Raw genomic sequence first — 21,276 nt, 5'->3', positions numbered from 1 at the left:
CCCAGTGGCAAGCATCAGCACAGGAATGATGCTGCAGATTATCTAAATCTGACCCCTAACCTGAGGAGCTTCAGCATGTGACCTCCTGGGCCGCATCAAGGCCTCCCACAGATGCTCACCAGGAGCATCAGGAAGCCACAGGGGCTGGGCTGGAGTCCAGCACGGGAGAGAGCCTGTATCCAGCCACAAGCGCATGTGCACACACACACACACACGCACGCACGCACGCATGCATGCATGCCCCAGCACAAGGTTATTTTTAACTTATCCATCCGTCGTCAAGGAGATTCACAAAGGCTGCTGGTTTCCCTAGGCGAGGAAGGGCAGGAAGGAGCCCAGGCAGAGCGCCCACAGGGGAGGGGAAGTGAGCTCCAGCTCCGTGCTGAGCCTCTCTGGTCCTTCCACATCCTTTGATGAGCATTCGCCCAGCACTGTGTCCTGCAAGATCATCCTGACTCCTGTCCTTCCTTGCGAGAAGGGCTGAGGGGTACTGGGGTATCCAGGGCAGAAAGCAGTACAAGAGTTAGTGCTCTATCTATAATTCTAGATGCTATAAGGGGTGCTTGGGGGGTGCAGTCAGATAAGCAGCCGACTCTTGATTTTGGCTCAGGTCATGATCTCAAAGTCCTGGGATTGAGCCCTGCTCGATGCAGGGGCTAAGAAATGAAGTTAAGAAATAAAGCTAAGAAATGAAGTTAACACCCTAAAGGAACAAGCCTGAAAGAGGGTTAACTTTCTAGGTTTTACCTGCCTCATAAGCAAGTAACCCCAGGACCCATGCGTGATGCAGGTCACTGAATCAGCATCTCCAGAACCCTTACTGGTGGCACCTTCTGAGCAGGAGACCAGCACCCACCCAGACAACCACTCCCTCACAAGCTGCAATAGGACCCAGCAAGGAGGAAGGGCAAATCCCTGTGCAAGGGGCAAGGGCATAGCCCAAAAAACATGGATGGGGAGCAGGCAAGACAGCCAGCTCTCTGGGCTCCTGACCCCCAGTTCCCCACCTCAACCCCTTGGTGTAGATGTCACAAGAGAACAGGCCAAGGGAATAAAAAGCGAAGAGAACTTGGAGGCTTATGGTGTTCGGGCTCCTTTCCACCCCGTGGGAAAAGGCCTTTCGCTCAGACCTTAGGGACTTCCTCTTTGGCTGCTTATGCCTGAGTAAAAGCAGCCAAGTCCAGGAGGCAACTTCCATTACGGGCAGGGATGCCGAGGGGCCAGGGACCTGGCCCAAGTTCTTGCCCAGCAGCAAGGTGGCACATGCCAGACCAAGAGTCGGAGGTGCTAGAGGTACACTGGTGCGCTCCTCCAGGGGATGACAAGATCGGCAGATGCAGAGGATGACCTCCTGCAGGAGGAGGTAGCGGCCAGTCTGGAAGAGCAGGGCCCAGGCTCTAGCTCTGACGCTCACTACACTCCCCCAAGGCCTCAGATCTCTTGGTGTTCCCAGGGAAGAAAGGATCCCTTATCTTATCTGGAATGATCCAAATGCCACAGCAATGGAAGTCTGTGAAAACGATAAAGAGGCAGAAGAGCAACGCCGCCACCCACAGCCCTCAGTATCCTGACCAGGGCACATAGGACAGCAACACAGAGCCTTAACCCCTCCACCCCCTGCCACCAGGCAACCTGGGCACCCTTCCCAAGGAGGGTGGCATGGGCAGAATGGTGTCTGGCAGGACCTGCTGGGGCCCAAGTGCTCACCAGTTACGTGAGCTCAGCATCGCCCTGTCCCGCTTCCTCTTCCATGCCTTCCATTCATCCAGTACGCAGCCCCCCAACTCAAAAGTAACCCACTTCCCAAAGCTACTGACACATAAAGGCAGCGGCCCATACTAGTGCTCTCTGAAGTGGGAGGTGTGCAACACAATCCACTGAAGTGTGGGAAGAAATGTTACAACTAACTTCTATTTTTCTCCTTTGTATTTTCTTTCCTGTGCATACTTTATAATGGGCCTACCAGTACACGTACATAACTCCCTAAGTCTGTGCCAGCTGGGCACAGGGCTAAAGCATCACATACACGTCAGACTCGGCGGTATCTCAGTGGCCATGGGCTCCCTGCTTCCCACTGTGCTGAGCAGTGCCTGGAACAGAGCAGGCACCCAAGGACTTGGTGACCTAATGAGTTAATGAGAATTCTACTTGACCTACCACAGACCAAAGCATCAGACTGCATGGAGAGAGTGACAGAACCCACTGTGATCTCTAGCTCACATGCCACCACCCATGCCCCTGCCTCCCCAGTGGCCCTCACAGCGGGACCAGACTAGTCCAGTCCCACTCCATCCCCCTACCTGTCGGGAGGGTAGCAAGGAAAAACCGCTTTGCTGCTTTAAACTGTCTCAGCCCAGCTTCCAGGCAGCCCCTCCCTTTTCAACCCAAAGGCCCAGATCAGAGGCTAGTAGAGCACAGACTCTCAGAGATTCTATCTCCATCAACAACCATCCTCCACAGTCCCTTAGTCATTCCCCAAGGGGCCTCGTGCGGTTGTAAACAGGAAACAAAAGAAATTTCAAAATAAAGAAAAAAGCTCCCTTCTGGGCCTTCCTGGTCCACTTAGACCCTGAAGGGAAAGCAGAAAGTCTGATAATGGACAGAGGGAATATCATGGGTACCAAGGCTCACAGGAGGCCTGCTGACATCTTTGGAGGAACTCTTTCTAGGAAAGGCTTCCCCTTCCAGCCTTCCAGGGCCCCTGCCCAGAAGCCAACCCTAGCCCTGACCTGAGGCTCAAAACAGCACAGCACAGAAACTTTCCTTCAGTGCAAGCAAGAGAAGGCAATGAGAGAGGGCCAGAGAAAACAGCAGGTGGGAAGGGAAGCTCCCTGCAGTTGAGGTCTGGCTTTTCCTGGCCTGGGGATGGACCTGCACTCATAGAGCTCATTTTCACTGTTATTTTCTGGGTAGAAAACCCTACCTCTTCCCACTCCTTCCTAATTCCCAGTGCTTCCTGAAGGACTGCCTTGAGCTTATGAAAGCTTACGAGGCAGCATCCTTTTGGGGCTCCCTTCTGGTCATCATTGGTGTCAGGGTACACCCTCTGACCTTATTGTTTCTCAAGACTCCACAGTGACACCCCCAAGTGGTTGACGGTCAGAACTTGTGCAAAAAAAAGTGTGGCTGTGGCCAGGCTACACAGGAGCCCTTGGCGTTGTATCTACCAGACTCTGGGCAGAAGGTACTCACCCTATCCCATACCCCATTTCCTTACCAGATGCCAACTCAGTTTTCTACCTTGCTAAAGAAAACATATTAATATTCTGTTCCTGTTTGCCCATAAGGGGCAAAAAACTAGGGAAAAAAAATAAGTGATAGCAACCACTAGGCTCTTCCCTCTCTTTTTCACTTTCAGGGAAATTTCATTAAGAGGTATGCTCAGGGCACTGGCTGGTTCTGCTTCCAACAACTCGGCCCTTTCCACTGGCAGTGCATTCAAATTCATAAGTTTCATTTACTCGGTGAATTATGGAATTCACACAAACTATGTTTTGCGCCGCTTCAGATGCAAATCACAAACCTTATCCTGGAAGAAAGTCATCAGGCTGAGCCTAACCCTGCTGCTAAATATTGGGCTTGCCATCTTCTTAAACCCTGTGGGAGCTGCCAAGCAATCCACTCCCCCACTTACAGACATATCCCCAGGAGAGAAATCGCCAGAAACGGGCTTATCTTTAATAAGAGCATCAGAGACCTAAGTGTCCCTCTTACTAAGAAAGTCAAGTATGGGTGGGGTGTGTGTGTGTGTGTGTGTGTGTAGTGTTAGGAATAGCAAATATTTCTAGCTTTTTCTAATGTTAATCCCATTTGCCAAGTTTACTTCTTTAGACAAAAGGTCAAGGAAGAGAAGTCCTACTCTGAAAGTTCACAGTCATCTGCAATATGGCCATACCCCTGTCCTCTAAAAGGCTCCAATCAATATGACCCACAGAAAATGTGCTCAACTACTTCAAATGGACTGCTTCACCTACGTCCACAGGTGTCTGCACTCCACACCAAAGGGTTCCAGAGAAAGGACATGAAAGATGCAGGTGTGCGAGACTCAGCTTTTAAAAACCTGACCCAGAAAGAAAAATCTGATACTGTCACTCCCTGTCCTGAACTCCCTCTGGAGCAGCCCAGTCTAAATGGAGGCAATTTGCCTCTAGTGATCTGAAGGATAGATAGCTACAGGATAGGTCCACACTTGTTTCAATCGTGTTCCAGGCACTCTGAGATAAGGGTCTTGTTTACCTTCCCAGCTTCATTCCTCACAACCATTCTGAAGTACAATCAGTTCCTAGAACAGGCTGTACTTTGTCACCTTCAGGGCTTTTGTTCATTCTGTTCCTACCTCGAACAGTCTTTGCACATCACTTCTACGGACACCCATCTCTCTCTTTTCTGGCCAATTTTAATTTACCCTTCAAATCTTGGCTAAAAGATCCCTTTCTCTCCAAGGCTTTCCCAACTCCCTGTGTGCCCCAGTGACCTCCTAACATTTCTTAAGAGGACACCCCACACTGCACAGACTCCTGCTGTTGACTGCCTCACCACAATACATCCAGCATCTGGCATGGGACCCACAACAGAGAAGACAGTTAAGCAGGTCTTACCACATATGCTTAAGGGGACTCAGCCAATCACTCCAAGAGGATCCAGGGTGTACTGAATTGGCAGAAAGCTGAGTGACTTAGCAACTCATTTTCTGTGCTCTTAACAAGTACTGTTGTACTTGAGGGGGCGGCTGGGTGGCTTAGTTAGTTGAGCGTCTGACTCTTGATTTTGGCTGGGGTCATGATCTCAGGGTCGGGGGATCCAAGCCTGTGTAGGGCTCCATGCTCAGTGGAGAGTCTGCTTGAGGATTCTCTCCCTCTGTCCCTCCCCCAAGTTGTGTGCATGTGGCCAACTGTGTACCTGCTCACTCTCTCTCAGGTAAATCTTTATTTTTTTTAAGATTTTATTCACTTACTTAAGAAAGAGAGTGAGTGAGAGAAAGAGCTCTAGTGAGAAGAGGGACAGAGGGAAAAGTGGTAAGTCCCATGCAAGGGTCGATTACAGGACCATGGCTTCTTCAAGACATGAGCCAAAGGAGATTCTTAAGTAACTGAGCCATTCAGTACCCCTAAATAAATCTTTAAAACAAAACAAGTACTACATGAAGCATCACAGGGTTGAAGCCCATGGTCTCACTATCTATCTTCTTTCTTTGTCATAAAAGCCCTGATTTTTAGCTGGGCTTAGAATCAAGACTACGTTTTCCAACTCTGGCCAGTGAGTTATTAGCACAGATGCTGTGTACAATCCTACCCTTCTTCTTTCATGCTGACTAGAATGCAGACTGCCTCGCTGGGGCTCCAGCAACAAATTAGGAGGTGAAATCCACCTCTTATGAATGACTAAGCAACAAGACGGAATGAGCTGACAACGAGGAAAGAATAGCTATGGAGGATGACTGTTTAATAGGACAAACACAGTAAAAGGGCCTGCGCTGCTTATTACATGAGAGAGAAGAGCACTTCTATTCTGGGGTTTCAGTCATTTGTGGCCAAACACATCCTAAATGCTATCGGGGATGCAAAAAGCCCAGGATTTGCAATAAAGGTATTTCTGAGAACAGTTCAGTAACAGAAGAAGAAGCTGTCTGAATGTAAGGCTTTCAAATTCACACACAGGACTGGGTCCCAACCTCCTCGAAAATGCCAGTCTCATACATAAAACCAAGAGTGTGGATGACAGAGAATGAACAGGAATTCTCCTTTCTCCCAACACCCTCTCCCACCTTTCCCACTCAACCTCCCTCTGGAGTAAATGCATCCATTACTAATAGAAGAACCATACAACTCTTAACTGGTATCCATCATCACAAGACATTATTTCGTTCAGGTCAGAGATGACCAAAGGTGGAAAAATGGCCTCTGTCTCCCAGGAGGCTCTGCCCAAGGTTCTGTCCTGAGGAGATCACTTGTTTTTCCACTGTCTTACAGAGTCAGAGCACAAAATACTAGAAGCCCTGCTGGAATCCGATAGGTCCTCTTACTTTCTGTTCCCTAGTCATGGATCTTTATTGAACATTTAAGGAAAAACGAGTCTTCAGCCTTGCTGAGGGAGAAAGCAACTTAAAAAAAAAGTTTCCTCTTTATTAGAGAAAGACTCTTTCAAAGAGAATATATCAAATACTATTCAAAAAGGGCCCCTGGGTGGCTCAGTGGGTTAAAGCCTCTGCCTTTGGCTAAGGTCATGATCCCAGGGTCCTGGGAGCAAGCCCCACATTGAGCTCTCTGCTCAGTGGGGAGCCTGCTTCCCCTTCTCTCTGCCTGTTGCTCTGCCTACTTGTGATCTCTGTCAAATAAATAAATAAAATCTTAAAAAAAAAAATACTACCCAAAAATCTAGTAAGATGAAAAAGAAAGATATATTTGCAATCCCAAAAATGGGCTCAACTGTGCTCCTTAGACCTCTGCCACAAAGTGAAACCAAGACCAGCTGCTGAGGTCCATATCTGACAAGCCCCTAAATCATAAATTGCCATCTGGTACCTGCCTCAGTTTCCCTCATCTCCAACAGTGCTTACTACAAAGGTGACAAGGTAAGTGGGCATGAGAGCTGATGTCCCTGTGTTTTGTGCCCCAACCTCCCCTGCCCTTGTAAGTGGGCAAGCACCCTAAGCTGTTTTATAGCATTGGAATATTGTCACTTTTTTGGTACTCCTGATTCATAACTAATAGTCATGGAAATACATGCTAATCAAATAGATTTCCTCTCCATTGGGGGAAAAAAAATTTAACAGTGTTCTCAATCTCAGAATTGTTGTATTGACTATAGATGAAATTATGAAAGCAACAAAGTGAAATGGCTTTTGTGATAAATCATTAAGGATGCACGGGAAAACAAGAAAGCCATTTAAGAAATAAAAGACTCCTGATCCCCAAAGATGGGATAATTTGAGTGTTAAAAGACTAAATGTGATTTAAACACAAGTACATGAAAATCTGTGAGTTCATAATGATAACTGTAAGAAGCCACACTGGCCACCTTTGAAGGCTGCTGGGACACTAGATCATCTTTTGAAAATCAATAATTAAAAGGAAAGAGTCCTTAGCGTGCCCTCACCACATAATGGGTATGAGGAAATTGATTAAACTATTCTGTGTTTGAAAAGCTCCTTTAATAAAAAGTTTAGAAGGGAAAAAAGGTGCAGGGGCGGGAGCTGCCTGGTCTGCTGAAGGGCAAGGGATTATGAGATTCCTCAACAGAGAAAAACCAACATGGCCTCAGTGTGATGCCCCAGGCTTTCAGAACTAAAAGAAACATGAAATTTCTAACACGTTTAGAAATAAAACAGCCTCAGTGCTGCCAAACTGGATGGACTTTCCAGTGTTCATCTTGTACCTCTTGGCAATGTTAGATCTGGTTGACGACTTCCTCCTTGAAACATTCCTCTCTCAGCTTCCACGATACACACTTTCCAGGTTCTCATCTTATCTGATTGCTCTGTCTCAGTCTCTGTGCTATTTTCCCTCTCCAAGACCTCTAAATGCTGGGCTCTTCTGGTCAGATTCTAAACCCCCTACATTCTCTCCCTAATTATCATCATCCAGCCCTTCGGTTTTAATTACCAATTCCACCAACCTCAATCCCTCCTCCAGTGGCAGACACAACTACTGTTTCCAAATACTTAACGACACCTCCACCAGAAAGGTCTCATAGGCATCTCAAACCTAACTATCTAAACAAAACTACAGATGTTGCCCACAAAACTGGTAATCCTGAGGGCTCACCATGCCAACAGGTTTGACACCACAATCTGTATCCTGTATAAGCCAGAAACTTGGGAGTGATGCTTAATTCCTCTCCCCTCATCTTCCCCCAGGTACCAGACACTATAGGTGGCTCCCTCCAAAAATCCATTCCACTCTTCCTAGATGGCACACAGTAGTCTGTGCAAACTAATTATTTTAATTCCATCTCCTTTGTCACAGCAACAATTTCCTGAAGAGGCATTTTTATCCCCAGCCAAAGCCATGATTGTTTTAGAGTAGGCACTTAGCCTAAGATGGTACAATCAAAATATAGCTCTAGAATCTGATAAAAAGGCCATGGGGGAGACACTTGAGCTCTCTCTCCCTCACTAGCATGAGGAAAAAGGAAATCAGGTGCTACTAGCCCTGGCATGCACCTCCATGACAGCCTAAGGATGACCAACACCTGAAAGGCAAGGACAGAGAATGGTTTAAGCCAATCAATTTCATGATTATTTGCAACTAGATTTGCAAATTATTTGCAAATGCAAGTCCTGTTGAATCCACAGCCAAAATATATCAAATCTATCCCTTTTATCTCAGCAATGACTAGGCTCATTCCAGCCCCATCATCTCTCATCTACAATGAATTCCTAATTGCTCCCTCCAGCCTCCCTTCTCCTCAGAGCCAGCAGTCTTTCTAAAACTCGTATCACTTTGTGAAAATTAAAGAAAGGACACCTTGTTCACAATGAAGTCAGGAGGCCAGCAGGGGAAGCTCTCATGCCCTACCACTCCTAGTCAAGTGCAGACCCAACAGGAAGACACTATCTTTCAAGTCAGTAGGTCAAGTCACTACTACTTTACTATCTCAGCAGGAGGAAGAAAGGTTCTTTTTCTTCCCTGGTAACAGCCCAGCCAATGAGAGACAGTCCCAACCCAGCCAATGAAAAGCTACTATTCCAGTTTACTCCCATGGACTTTTTGTTTGAAACAGCCTTGCCACCTTCCCCCATTCTCCTCCATGGTAGACCATTCTTCTTTGTTCTGTTAACTTGCCCATGGTTTTGGAAGTAGTTTTCTTGTTTCAGATTACAAGTCTCTGTTATTTCCCAGCAAACCCACTTTTGCTGGTAACATGACTTTTATCTTTAATGTTAACATTAGTTGTGGTAGGAAGTGGGACCCAGGAAAGATCCCTCAAAACTCCAAGGCTGGTGAGCAAACAGGTACCAGTACCCATAGAGCCAAATGGGTTCACTGCTTTCTCAACGACCCTGGAGTGTGAAGGTTAAGTTTTTTCCTGGATTTTAAGCTCTACTTTGTGTCCAAGCTCTTTATTTGAAATCTATCTTAAGGTCTTGTTTCTTATGAGAGTACTCTTTTGCCCTTCAGTCTGACTCCATTTCAGAGACAGACTTCCTATTGGAACTGTCCTGGCCTTGGGCCTGATTGCTTCTCGAACCAGGCTCTTCCTGTTTAAACTGTGCTTTCAGGCATTTTCTCCTTGCTTTAGAGAAAAACCTCTAAGATATGGGATCCCAGTCATCAGAATGCTTTGAAAGTGCCCCCCTTTCTGGGACCCTCACTGGTTTTATATTTAAAAACTATGGCCCCTCCACATGCACATTTATAACCAAATAGAAAGACTTAGTGAAAAGTACTTTAGAGCACCAATAGCTATTATGGGGAACTTTCGATCTCCCCAAACTTGTTTGTCTCAAATTAAATTAGAAAGCTGTGGCTCCTTAAATGAGAGACAGAGAGAGACCTGAATGGGATGCCCATTTTAATTGATACCTTGACGGATCCAAACGTTTTCAGGATTCAAAGATTGCCTCTGTGCAAAACACTATTTCTAAATTAACTGAGCCAAGCAAATCATGGAAAGAAGACTAAACAGCTTCTAAGTCTTCTTTTTCTAACTAAATGGACCAACTTAAACAAAAGTAATTTAAAACTTTAGTGGCCATTATAGAGAACTTTCAATCTCCCCAAACTTACTTTCTCAAAACTGAATTGGGCAGCCATGGCTCTAAAATTGTTAAAACTGAATATGATTTTGGGATTTGGGGATTTTGAAGCTTCCAAACGTTACCAAGAATCTAAAAACGCCTCTTCTAGACTAATGGAAGCAAGCAAAGGAGAAAAGGGGGCTTCTGAAGCCTCTTTTTTCCTTTCCTGTTTTCTATCTCCAATTTATCTGGTATTCAGTTCCTACCTTCGCTACATCACCCCCCCCTTTGTATACTGACCCTTTCACAGAACTTCCCTTTTCCTCTGAACTTCTCCCCACTCCCTCCTTCCCTGAATGTAATAAAACCTGCCACTTTAAAGTTAAGTTTTGGGATGCGTGGGTGGCTCAGTTGTTAATATTCTGCCTTCAGTATGGGTCATGATTCCAGGGTCCTGGGATCAAGCCCCACATCGGGCTCTCTGCTTGGTGGGAAGCCTGCTTCTCCCTCTTCCACTCCCCCTGCTTGTGTTCCCTCTCTCACCATCTCTTTCTGTCAAATAAATAAATCTTTTAAAAAATTAAAAAAAAAAAATTTAAGTCTTTGGATCCAAATAAATCCCAAATCTCTTACGTTCCCTGGACCAAAGTCAGACTGTGAGCCAGAGTTAAAATTTCCTAAAGTGACTCAGGATCCATGTTCGCTGAAGAATTTAACATAGGAAAATAAACAAATTGGAAAAAAAAAAAATTCTGAAAACCAAAACCAAAAAAAAAAAAAAAAAAAAAAGAATTTAACATAGTTTTCCAACTTACCACCCCAGTTTCTAAGATTGGTATCAGCCAGGCCATGCACTCGTTGGGGAGGACCACGCCAAACGCGGGATGAAATTAGCCCCATGAGAACATCCTAAAACATTTAGAGAAACAAACCCCTAACTTTGGCAAGATCCTAGAACGCTCACTGGAAATCTCCATCAGGCAATTACAGTAGCTTTTCCTAAGCCTGTTGACTGAAACAGAATTCAGATTTGCACACAACAGCCTGATGACCTGGTCGTAACTACTAAAACCAAAGCCAAAGTGTCTCCGGGGAAGATTCTAGTCTTCCTTTAGAGAATCCACCTGGGTAGCATTTAGCTCTCATTTACTAACAGGTTGAACCAGGATTTTTTAGTTGAAGGAGCAGCATGGAATGGGTAACTGTGTCTACTCCACATTTAGCTAGCTTGGCAAACCAGCTCACTCACACCCACAAGGGCCACCTGAAAGACCAGTAAAACTCTTGATTTTCAACCCTGGCCAATGACAGCCCCTAAACAGACCAAAACCCCTTGGTTTCTGCCATAGGTGCAAAGGGCCAGGGCAATGGGAAAAAAGACTGTTACAAACTTAAGTATTCCAGGAGCCTTCAGCCCTCTTGCCAGCCTTTCCAATATCCTCCTAATTCCCAGCAACAAAGCTCCAAGGACTTATAGGGGCTCTTCCCAGTCCCCACTCTTAATTGGCCTGAAGAAACCACTCTCCAGACTGAGAATAAATCTTTGTCTTACTGACTCCATAGCTACATTCTCCGTATGCAACGCCAGTCCTGGAGAGCAGGTCCTGCAGGCATCAGAGCATGAAAACAGCCCAAATAGAGTGGGGGGGGGGGCGCGGGGGGGGGGTCTCTCATAAACCTCAAAGGTTCCTGTCTCTGCACCTTACCTTCTCGGTTAGACCCTTGGAGAGATTCCCACCCTTTTCTCCTTAGTTTCTCCATCCCATTCATTCATGGGGCAAGATTTCTTAGGAAAGTATTATGCCAGAATTTCTCCCGAAAGAAGGAAATAAGTTTAGAATCAAAATTGCCAGCCAGGTGGATTAAATGAGCCTTCAGCCTCTTCTGTTTGCTCCATCTCTGATGGCATGATAGGGGAGTCTGGGGACACGGCGCATTTGTCCCCATCGGGTCAGCTGCCACCCTCTTTATGGGCAGATTCCTCAACTGATACTGGCAAGATTCACAGCATGCCTCCCACCAAGATTCAAACAGATCCCTCGCCACCTCTCCCCAGAACAAATGCCCTATAAATAAAGAAGCCCTTTAAGGAATCAAGCCCAGGGTAGGAGACCACAGACTCAGGGCCTTATCATCCCCTGTACTAGGCCCTGGGAGCCCCTACTTTACCTGTGAGAAGACCCCTGGCCAGGATGGAGGCTAGTCCAGGACCTCAGAGCAATAAATAACATTATCCCTGGGCGCCCTGTTGTTCTCAACCCCCACACACTGATGTCCTTTCCCACTAAAAGCAAATCCTCCTTCCCTGCAATTGTTCTATATAGTGCACTTTTAGTATTCCGGTTCATAAGGACAGTATCTTCTTGCTTTCACCTGGGAAGAACAGTAATAAACCTGGACAGTAATGCTCCGGGTTATACAGGCAGACCTTCTTAACTCCTTATAAACCTTAAAAGCTGATTTGGAGGATATAAAGTTTTCTGCAGGCTCTAGTTGGTTATAATATGTATATGATTTGCTTCTCTGCTCCCTTTCTCAAATCTCTTCACAGGAGACAACACTCATCTGCTAAAACTTTTGGCCTTAGGGGCACCTGGCTGGCTCAATGGATGGAGCATATGACTCTTGATTTTGGGGTTGTGAGTTCAAGCCCCATACTGGGTATAGAAATTACTTAAAAATCTTTAAAAACAAACAAACAAGGAAAAACAACAACCACTTTGGGCCTTAAAGGGACATAAAGTCTCCCTCTCTCCCTCCCTCTCTCTTTCTACATATATATGTTCCCCCCTCCCCCGCCAGTTTGCTCAAACTCAGGTTCCATATTTAGGGCATCTGATCTGGAAACAAGAACTACTTTTGCATCCAGACAGAACTCCTCATGACTGCTTAATACAGACAGATTACCTTTTGGATTTCAATGACATTTATAGGAAACTCCTATAACCAAAGCAAATTTTTCATGGTTGGCTGACTGTTTTTATTTATAGGATGAAAATGGTAAATATCATGCTGGGTACACTAGTGTGACTCCTTTGAAGTCACTGAGGCAGCACCTTTACCTTTAGCTACTTCAGCCCAAAAGAGTTACTTGAGCTTAGCCCAGGGCAAAACAGTAAATATTTATACTGATAGCTGCTATGCCTTTGGGGTAACTCATGATTTGGAATGTTACAGAAACAACTAGGTATCCCTACCTCCAATGGGACAAAAATAAATATGGCTTCTATGTCCAAAATTTATTAGATGCCATACTTTTGTTGGTTGCTCTGGCTACTATTTAGGTTCCTAGGAATTCCAGATTCAACTCCCTGGATGCCAAATTGAACACCTTGCTGAAATTTCTGCCAAAAACACTGTTCTCAAGGAAACCAACAGCCTAACTTCTGTCATGTTTCAAAAGAATGTTCTGCCAAATGATAATTTAGAAAAACTGACCAGAGATACCCAACAATTGTCCCCAGAGAGGGAAAAACAATAGGAAATCTAATCATCGTTGGTTCAATACAAAGAGAACACTGGTTTGGACATTACAATCAAGCCCTACCAAAACTTCTAAAATCCCTGCTTAACAACTGCATGTACCTTAAACTGTGAGTCTATTGACAAAATGATAGCGTTCAACAACCAGTAAATTTTGATAATATTGATAAATATGTTTGGGTCACAGTTGGCATGTTTTCACTGGATACACAAACTAATCACAGCAATTCCCTGTACTTCTTGTGGGGGCCCCAGGAAGAAGGCATGACCTTGGCCATGGGGCTTTAACCTGCTGGAAAATCTTGCAACCATGTGGAGCCTGAAAACAAAAACAATGTGAAAGACAGTGACCGAGGCTTGGTGACATCTGAGTCCCGAGATTTTTTTTTTTCTTTTTTCTGAGCCCCTAGATTAAATTAGGCCTGAAGCTGGAATTCCCTTGGTCTTTAAGTTACATGAGCCAATGAATTCCTTTTTCACAAAATTTGAGCAGCTTGCTGTGTTTATAACTAAAACAGTCTTAGTTTTCTTCTTTTCCAATTAGCATCTTTTTTTTTTTAAGATTTTATTTATTTATTTGACAGAGAAAGACACAGCAAGAGAGGGAACACAAGCAGGCAGAGTGGGAGAGGGAGAAGCAGGCTTCCCGCCAAGCAGGGAGCCCGATGTGGGGCTTGATCCCAGGACCCTGGGATCACGACCCAAGCCAAAGGCAAATGCCTAATGACGAGCCACCCAGGTGCCCCCGATTACATCTTTTCTGTTCTTCCCCACACTCCCTAAGTGCAGGTTGTGTTTGTACACCGTATCCTTAGTGAGCAATCCACTGTCATCAGCGTCTCTTCCGTGGGCTCATCCTCCAGGACACTAGTTATGTCCTCTCTCCCAAGCTCTAAATTTCAACCTGCCAGTAAGACACTTTGATGTCCAACCAGCACCTTAAACTTGGTAGGTCCAAACTCATTACCTCCTTTCCAACCACACAAGCTCTTCCTTCTGTTCTCCTTCAAGATGCTAATGTACCTGAGACGCACTCCATGGGAAACACTGATCTTCACCACTGTCTCCAAGCCCCTGATGGAAGCCACAGGCCCCAAATGGCATCACTTACACCAACTTCCCAAACTGAAGCTTAACACCGAATCTAACTGCAGTTTCAACCTCCCCCAGAAATGTAGTCTTAACTGGTTGGTCAGGAATTTTTGATCAGTGCCTGTTGGTCAGCCACGTGGACCCTCTCTATCCCCCAAAGGAAGATAATGCTATCTACATGAGAAGACCTCCAGCTTCTCTCCCCTTGCCTGGAATGTTTTGCTAGTAACTTCTTCCACCCCGTGCCCCCATAAAAACCTTCCATTCCATACCTCTCCTCAGAGCTCCCCTCTACTTGCTGCCCAATTCATGAATCATTTAATAAAAACCAATTAGATCTTGTTTAAAATTTACTTAGTTGAGGGGTGCCTGGGTGGCTCAGTGGGTTAAGCCTCTGCCTTCGGCTCAGGTCGTGGTCCCAGGGTCCTGGGATCAAGCCCCACATCGAGCTCTCTGCTCGGCAGGGAGCCTGCTTCCTCCTTTCTCTGCCTGCCTCTCTGCCTACTTGTGATCTCTGTCTGTCAAATAAATAAATAAAATCTTTAAAAAAAAAAAAAAACCTACAAATTTTACTTAGTTGAACTGTGGTTAACAACCCCCCTACACACACACAGGATCCCCTCATCAGTTCTCAAACTGTGTGATCCTCTTATGACAGGGTCTTTCCTTATTCTCATTCCCACTGCTAGTACCCTTGCTGACGTCTGCATGTCAACCTTTCTCTACTACAACGGCCTCCCAGTTGGTTCTCCACCAATTCCTCCCTTTTCTAATTTATTCTGCACACACTCCCAGATTAATCTTCATAAAGCACAGCTCTAGCATCCCCCTCCTCCACTCATTTCTGCCTAGTGAAATGTCTTTAGACAAACTACCTCCATTCCAGGCCCTTTACACCCTGCACACACCACATGCTCCATCCAAGCACAATTAACTACCCGTTGACCCTGATTACATCCCACCCTTCCTTCTTCTCCCGCTTCGTTCCTTGCCTTTTCACCTCCCTGCTCATGCTTCAAGTCCCATCTTAGAAGCCACCAAGACTCAAGGAAGGTCCTTCCTGATTCTCATCTGTAGCAGGCGGGAATAAAAAATGGCTTCCCCTGAAAATAAATTGATCCAAGAATCTGTGAATAATTACCTTACATGGCAAAAGGGTAAATATTCCCTCATAAGGCAGTGTGATTGAATTAAGAGTCCTGAAAGAAGGCAAATCCTAGATTATCCAGTTAGCCCCTAAATGCAATCACCTGTATCCTTCTAAGAGTGAGGCACAGAAATTTTGGACACATAGAGGAGAGGCAATGTGAGGACAGCATAGACAGAGATGTGGCCATATGCCAAGGAATGCCAATAGTCACCAGAAACCGGGAAGAGGCGAGGCATGGATTCTGCCCTAGAGACTCTGAAAGGAATGCAAGCCTGCCAACACTTTCATTTCAGCCTTCCAGCCTCCAGAAGTGAGAGAATAAATTTCTATTGTTTCAAACCACCCAGTTCCTGGTAATTTGTTAGAAGAGCCCCAGGAAACTAACAGACCATTCTTCCCACCACCTTTATCTCCTACAAATAAAGTTCCCACAGGATGTAACTCATACCTCTCTCACACCATTTGTTGCCCATCTGTATTTATGTTAAGACAGAACATCCCGTAAGCTGATTTGATTTCAAGCTCATCAAAAGTAGGGACTGCATTATTCATCTTTGTTGATCTTGAATGTTCCTTGCCTTGAATCTGGTAAAAGCTAAATAACTGTCTTTTTAAAACTCATTGTTTTTTTGTTTTTTGAGAGAGAAAGAGAGGGCAAGCACACACAGGAGTAGTGGGGAAGGGCAGAGGCAGGGAAAGAGAAACTTTTTTTTTTAAGATTTTTATTTATTTATTTATTTGATAGAGAAAGATCACAAGTAGGCAGAACGCAGGCAGAGAGAGGGGGAAGCAGGCTCCCCGCTGAGCAGAGAGCCTGATATGGGGCTCAATCCCTGAGATCATGACCTGAGCTGAAAACAGAGGCTTAAACCACTAAGCCACCCAGGTGCCCCAGGAAAGAGAATGTCAAGTAGACTCCACACCCAGTGCAGAACCGACCAGATGGGGCTCAATTTCATGACCCTGAGGTCAAAACCAGGGCTAAAATCAAGAGTCTGATACTTAACTGACTGAGCCACCCAGGTGCCCCAAAATTCACTAAATTTTAATCAAAGTCATTAATGTTTTATCCACAAAGCCTAGAATAATGGTGTGCCAGCATTTGTGTGGGGAAGATCACCCCTAGAGCTACAGCTATACAAATCCAGCTAATGACTAAAAGGGCTGCATTTTCAGTCTTTCCCAAAGGTTAAAATGACTGGGGCCAGGGAGGCTGCTGAGGGAGATCCCCCAGGGCACCCATAAAACCCAGAGTGGTCATGAGCTCTATCTGCAAACAGTAACTAATGTTACCAGGAATAATGAATAAGTGGGCAGAGTAAAACCTTTCAGAGCCCTAAATGGTTCAGTCCTGCCCTACAAAAGGTAGAAGTCTCTGCATATTTCCCTTGAGTAATGGAAAATGCTCCAGAAAGAGTAAGAACACATCTGTCCTTTGAGCCAATCAGATTCATTAGTGGAAGGGCTTCAAACAATTCAAAATGCTACCCCCATATTAAAAAAAAAAAAAAAAAACCCTGCTTTGTTCTTCATAACATCACTACCACCTGAAATTATTACACATTTGACTCCCCCACTGGAACACAAAGTCCACGTGGAAGGGACTTCAGTTATTCACTGCTATATCCCCCATGGCCTTCAACACTGACTGATATATACAAGGTCCCCAATGCAGGTTTCTTCACAAAAGGAGGAAGAAAGAGAAGATGGCAGGTTAAGGAACAACTAAGGAGTCTTCCCCTTCTGGGTCTGTAGGTTAAAATGGCAAGCATAATTTCTCACATAGCCAGCCACTCTGCATAAAACAGCACCAGCTCACGGCATTCACATAGATTTGCTAATTCCGTAAGTGGAAAGAATGAGAAATTCCCAAGAACATTCTAAGGATGAGACATCAAACCTCCAGAATGAAGGTGGGTAGTAGAATAAGAAAATAGTCTCCAGCAGCTGCTGGCTGCTTTTCTGTCCAGCAATCTTGCAAAAGGGAAATACCTGCTTCCTTCAGCTTGGACTTCCAGAAGCTAAGCCCCTGCCAAACTGGTTGTCACTCTATGCAAAGACAGACAGATGCATCAACCAAAAAACTTACTCACCATCTCTGTAACAAGCACAACTGCAGCGGCCCCTCTAGTCATCGCACTGTGGACAGGCTGGCTGTCCCCACCCAACTCCATCTCAGCTGAGAAGTTGAAGTTTGACGAATAGAATAAGCTCTAACACCTCAGTCATCTAGTATTAAGAAAAACTCCACTAATCCACAGTGAAATTTCTAGATAACCAAAATGTACCTGCTTCATCAATTTAAAAAAAAAAAGATTTCTTATCAATGTTCGGGGTTGCAAATCTTCTATCAAAAGATTATTATGCACCTCTGCAATGAGGACACTTATTTAACGACATCATCCTAGGTCTTCTTTGTTAAAAAAAAAAATTAAGCTGAGTAAAATTTAAATAAATAAATTTAAATAAATCTTAAATAAAGATTTTATTGGCTGTATCCAATGTTGCATGAATACAGCAGCATCCCATTTAGCAGACAGAAAGGAGCTCTGAGATGCTGTACAAAATGAAAGACTTTTATAGACAGAAGTGAGTAGGAATAAGGAAGTCATGCTAAGCCAAAGCAGACTGGCTACTTTGAAGTCATTTTCCTTTAGGGGATGACAAGGGTCTATCAGGCAGATTACCTAACTGGTGCTGTCAGATAACTTTTGTCAGATAACTTTTGACTAGCTGAAACTAATTAAGTCTCAGTTTGGTGATATAAGGCTTAGCATGAGGGACTCCATTAGAGGCCTGCTATCTTGTTTTCAGTGCCTGAAATCTCAATTGTTCTGCCTGGGCAGGACTCAGGCACTAATGAATGAAGATGCTATCTGCCCCAATAATATAGACTTTGTTGCTTCAGTGCTCAAATGTGAATTCCAGAAGATCCTCCCTCATTCTCAGGCCACTGCAGACCTGTCTTCAGAGTGTTTCCAAGCTGCCTCTCTCCCAGATAACTCTATCAAGGATGGAGAATGCAGATGGCCCAGGCTCTTAGAACTAGGCCTGACCTAAGAATGGATACAGCGAGTGAGCAATTCACCGTCCGAGAGGGTCCTCAGACTCGGTGCCCACTCAAGGGCTTCTAGAAATGCACAGTTAAACATCAGTCCCTGCTGTTCCAGAGCCATTTACTCCAAGAGGTCCTGGCTTGGAGCAATAAGCTCTCAACCAGAAAGGCTTGAGATCAGCAGGACCAACAAGACACACAGGCTCTGCAGGCAGGTATTCTGAGGCCTGAGGAGACATCAGGTGAGAAGAAATCTATCTACAGGCGTCTACACACAGAGAAAGAAATGTGAGTCATCATGCTTTGCAGCTGGTGACAGTGGGGAGCTGTCTATACCTAGTCCAATTCACCTTCACAACTGCATGCCAACTATGCGCCTGTAGAGTTTCATTCTATTAGGGAGATGCAGAGGATGAATACCATGAAAGGCTCCAAATCACACAACTTCCAAAATAATGAGCAAATGTATACTACTCATCGTCACAAATACATTCTCAGTACTTAAGAACTGTAATCCTAGAATTCACTAATGCTACATTCATTAATAATGAACATCAATCCCGCAAACACAAGTAAGAGGGAGTGGTGAACTAGACAAAAACAAAAACAAACCAAAAAAAAGGGGCTGCAACTGACTTTCCAAAGAAGCAAGTCTATATCAAGGAGAAGAGTACCCCCAGAAGAATGGGGAAAGGGGGAAAGCAGTACTAGCTGTGTGATCTTAGAAGAGATCATGTCACCTCTGGGCCTCAGGTTTTTCATCCGTAAGACAGAAACAATTCCTATCTCAGGGGTATTGGTGTTTTTTGAGCTGTGGATTGAAACCTACTGGGTCTTAAAAATCAGTTCAGTGGATCACAACTAGCAAAAAATAAAATATGGTGCCAGGAGTCAGGCTAATTCTGAAAGGGGTACACATCATGCTAACATAATGTGGTACTTCAGTACTAGAAATAAATACTGACATGCCAATATTTTCTTTTTGCTCTCCGACACTAATCACTACTCAACAAATTCCTCCTGAAACCAGAAGCCTGGTTCTCACTGCCCAACCAGTTGCTAATCTTCACAGCTGACTTAGCACTACTCCACCGTCTGACAACCATATGTGCTAGGGACAAGCCAAGTGTGACAGTAACCAAGAGCTTCTGACCAAGTCGGCAGGAGGGTTGTGCTTTCCAGTTTTCTTGTCCCAGGGATAGTCGGTTTTGCCTCCCTCCCAGAAATCATCATGACCGATCGACACACATCCTTTAATGAATCTTGTGGGAGATGCAGAACTCCAAGACAAGGAGCCCAACCCCAGAGACTTTATTTGCTGATGAGAAAGCACCTAACCAGAATTTGAATAGTCAAGTCCCACAGAAGACTGGAAAAGGAAGGATGATGAAGAAATGGAGTGCAGGAGCAGAGAGGGTTCCACGAGAAGCTGGGGCTGAAGCGAACATAAGGGTGTAAGGGCTCCACGCCACACAGGCCTCACATTGGTGAGGGCTCCAGGGCCATGCTAAGATGTCCCTGCTTCCAGCATGCAGGCCCCAAAGAACTCTGGGGCCACCTCCTCTGTGGGAGGGCCACCCACCTCCTCTCTCCAAGACAGGTGCAGAGTAAGGCAAGTGCTCCCCGCACCCCCGCCCCGCTGCCCTGTTGGCTAACGGTGAGATGCTCACAGGTCTTCCTCTGTTACAGGCTCTTTGACCAACCCATGGAAGGAAATGACTAGGGAGACCAGGAGGCCAGGAAAGCAGAATGGCTAAAGCAAAGAGCATGGAACTCAGGTTCAGCCTACCTGGGTTCAAATTCTGACTTGAAGTTCAGGCCTTTTTGCTCATCCCTGTAAAACAAGAGCCAATACTTCTGATCATCCAGGAAGCCTGCCTCTGGATGCATATACAAGTCACCAGCTGGTCATGGTATGACCAGGACCTTATGACTGGGATGTGTAATCACATCACAGCCCTGCTGAACAGCGCCCCCTGACCCTCACACACCTGCAGGGATCACTGCAGCATGTCTGTGAAAAAGCAGATCTTTCCGCTTCCTTAACTATGAGAAACAAAACAAAACAAAACTCTTACAAATCAATAAGATGTACCCATGCCCACATGAAAAAAAATCAGCAAGAGACAATTTGCCAAATACAATAACCTGTACACTTATTTAACCTCACTAATAATCAGTGTCATAAAAAATAAAACGGCCATAGAAGCCATTTTCTTACATCAGACTGAACAGATCAAAAGAACATTCATGGTGGACCAGGCTTAGAGAAAACCCGTGAACTCATACAGTACTCACACAAATGTAAATTAGTACCACCTTCTGAAAGGCAGTTTGGAAATATGTATTAAGAACTTTTAAATGGTTCACATCTCCTCTGATCTAGTCATTCCTTGGCAAGAAATATACCCAAAGTGAGTATCTATAAAAATACTTCATTTATATGAGGATGTTCATCATGTCCTTATAAGAAGAAACAACTGGGGCGCCTGGGTGGCTCAGATGGTTAAGCATCTGCTTTTGACTCGGGTCTTGATCCCAGGGTCCTGGGATGGAACCCCATGTTAAGCTCCCTGCTCAGCAGGGAGTAGGTTTCTCCCTCCCCGCTGCTTCTACCCCTGCTCATGTGTGTTCTCGCTCTCTCTCTCTCTCAAATAAATATAATCTTTAACAAAAAAAAAAAAAAAAAGAAGAAGAAGAAGAAGAAACAATTTATATGATCTACTTAACAAAGATAGGGAAAAACACCAAGCAGCCATAGAAAAAAAGATAAGCAGGGCACAATAAAAATGTTATCAGCAGTTATATTCTAAGTAG

General features: G+C 45.0%; 1 protein-coding gene across 2 annotated transcripts in view; it reads right to left on the bottom strand.

Moving 5' to 3' along the window:
- CDS2 (CDP-diacylglycerol synthase 2) overlaps window positions 1–21,276 on the bottom strand; it is a 62,424-nt gene that overhangs the window by 24,887 nt on the left and 16,261 nt on the right. Inside the window, exon 1 of one of the 2 annotated variants that reach the window (XM_044263413.1) lies at window positions 17,498–17,663. The exons of the other annotated variant lie outside the window; for it this stretch is intronic. Coding sequence (XP_044119348.1) covers window positions 17,498–17,578 — 81 coding nt within the window. The 5' untranslated portion in view covers window positions 17,579–17,663. Of the gene's footprint in view, window positions 1–17,497; window positions 17,664–21,276 lie in introns of those variants that run through there. 2 annotated transcript variants of the gene reach the window in all.

Source organism: Neovison vison, chromosome 8, assembly GCF_020171115.1.
Source record: "Neovison vison isolate M4711 chromosome 8, ASM_NN_V1, whole genome shotgun sequence".
NCBI lineage: Eukaryota > Metazoa > Chordata > Mammalia > Carnivora > Mustelidae > Neogale > Neogale vison.
This window is presented reverse-complemented; position numbering and strand designations above follow the sequence as displayed.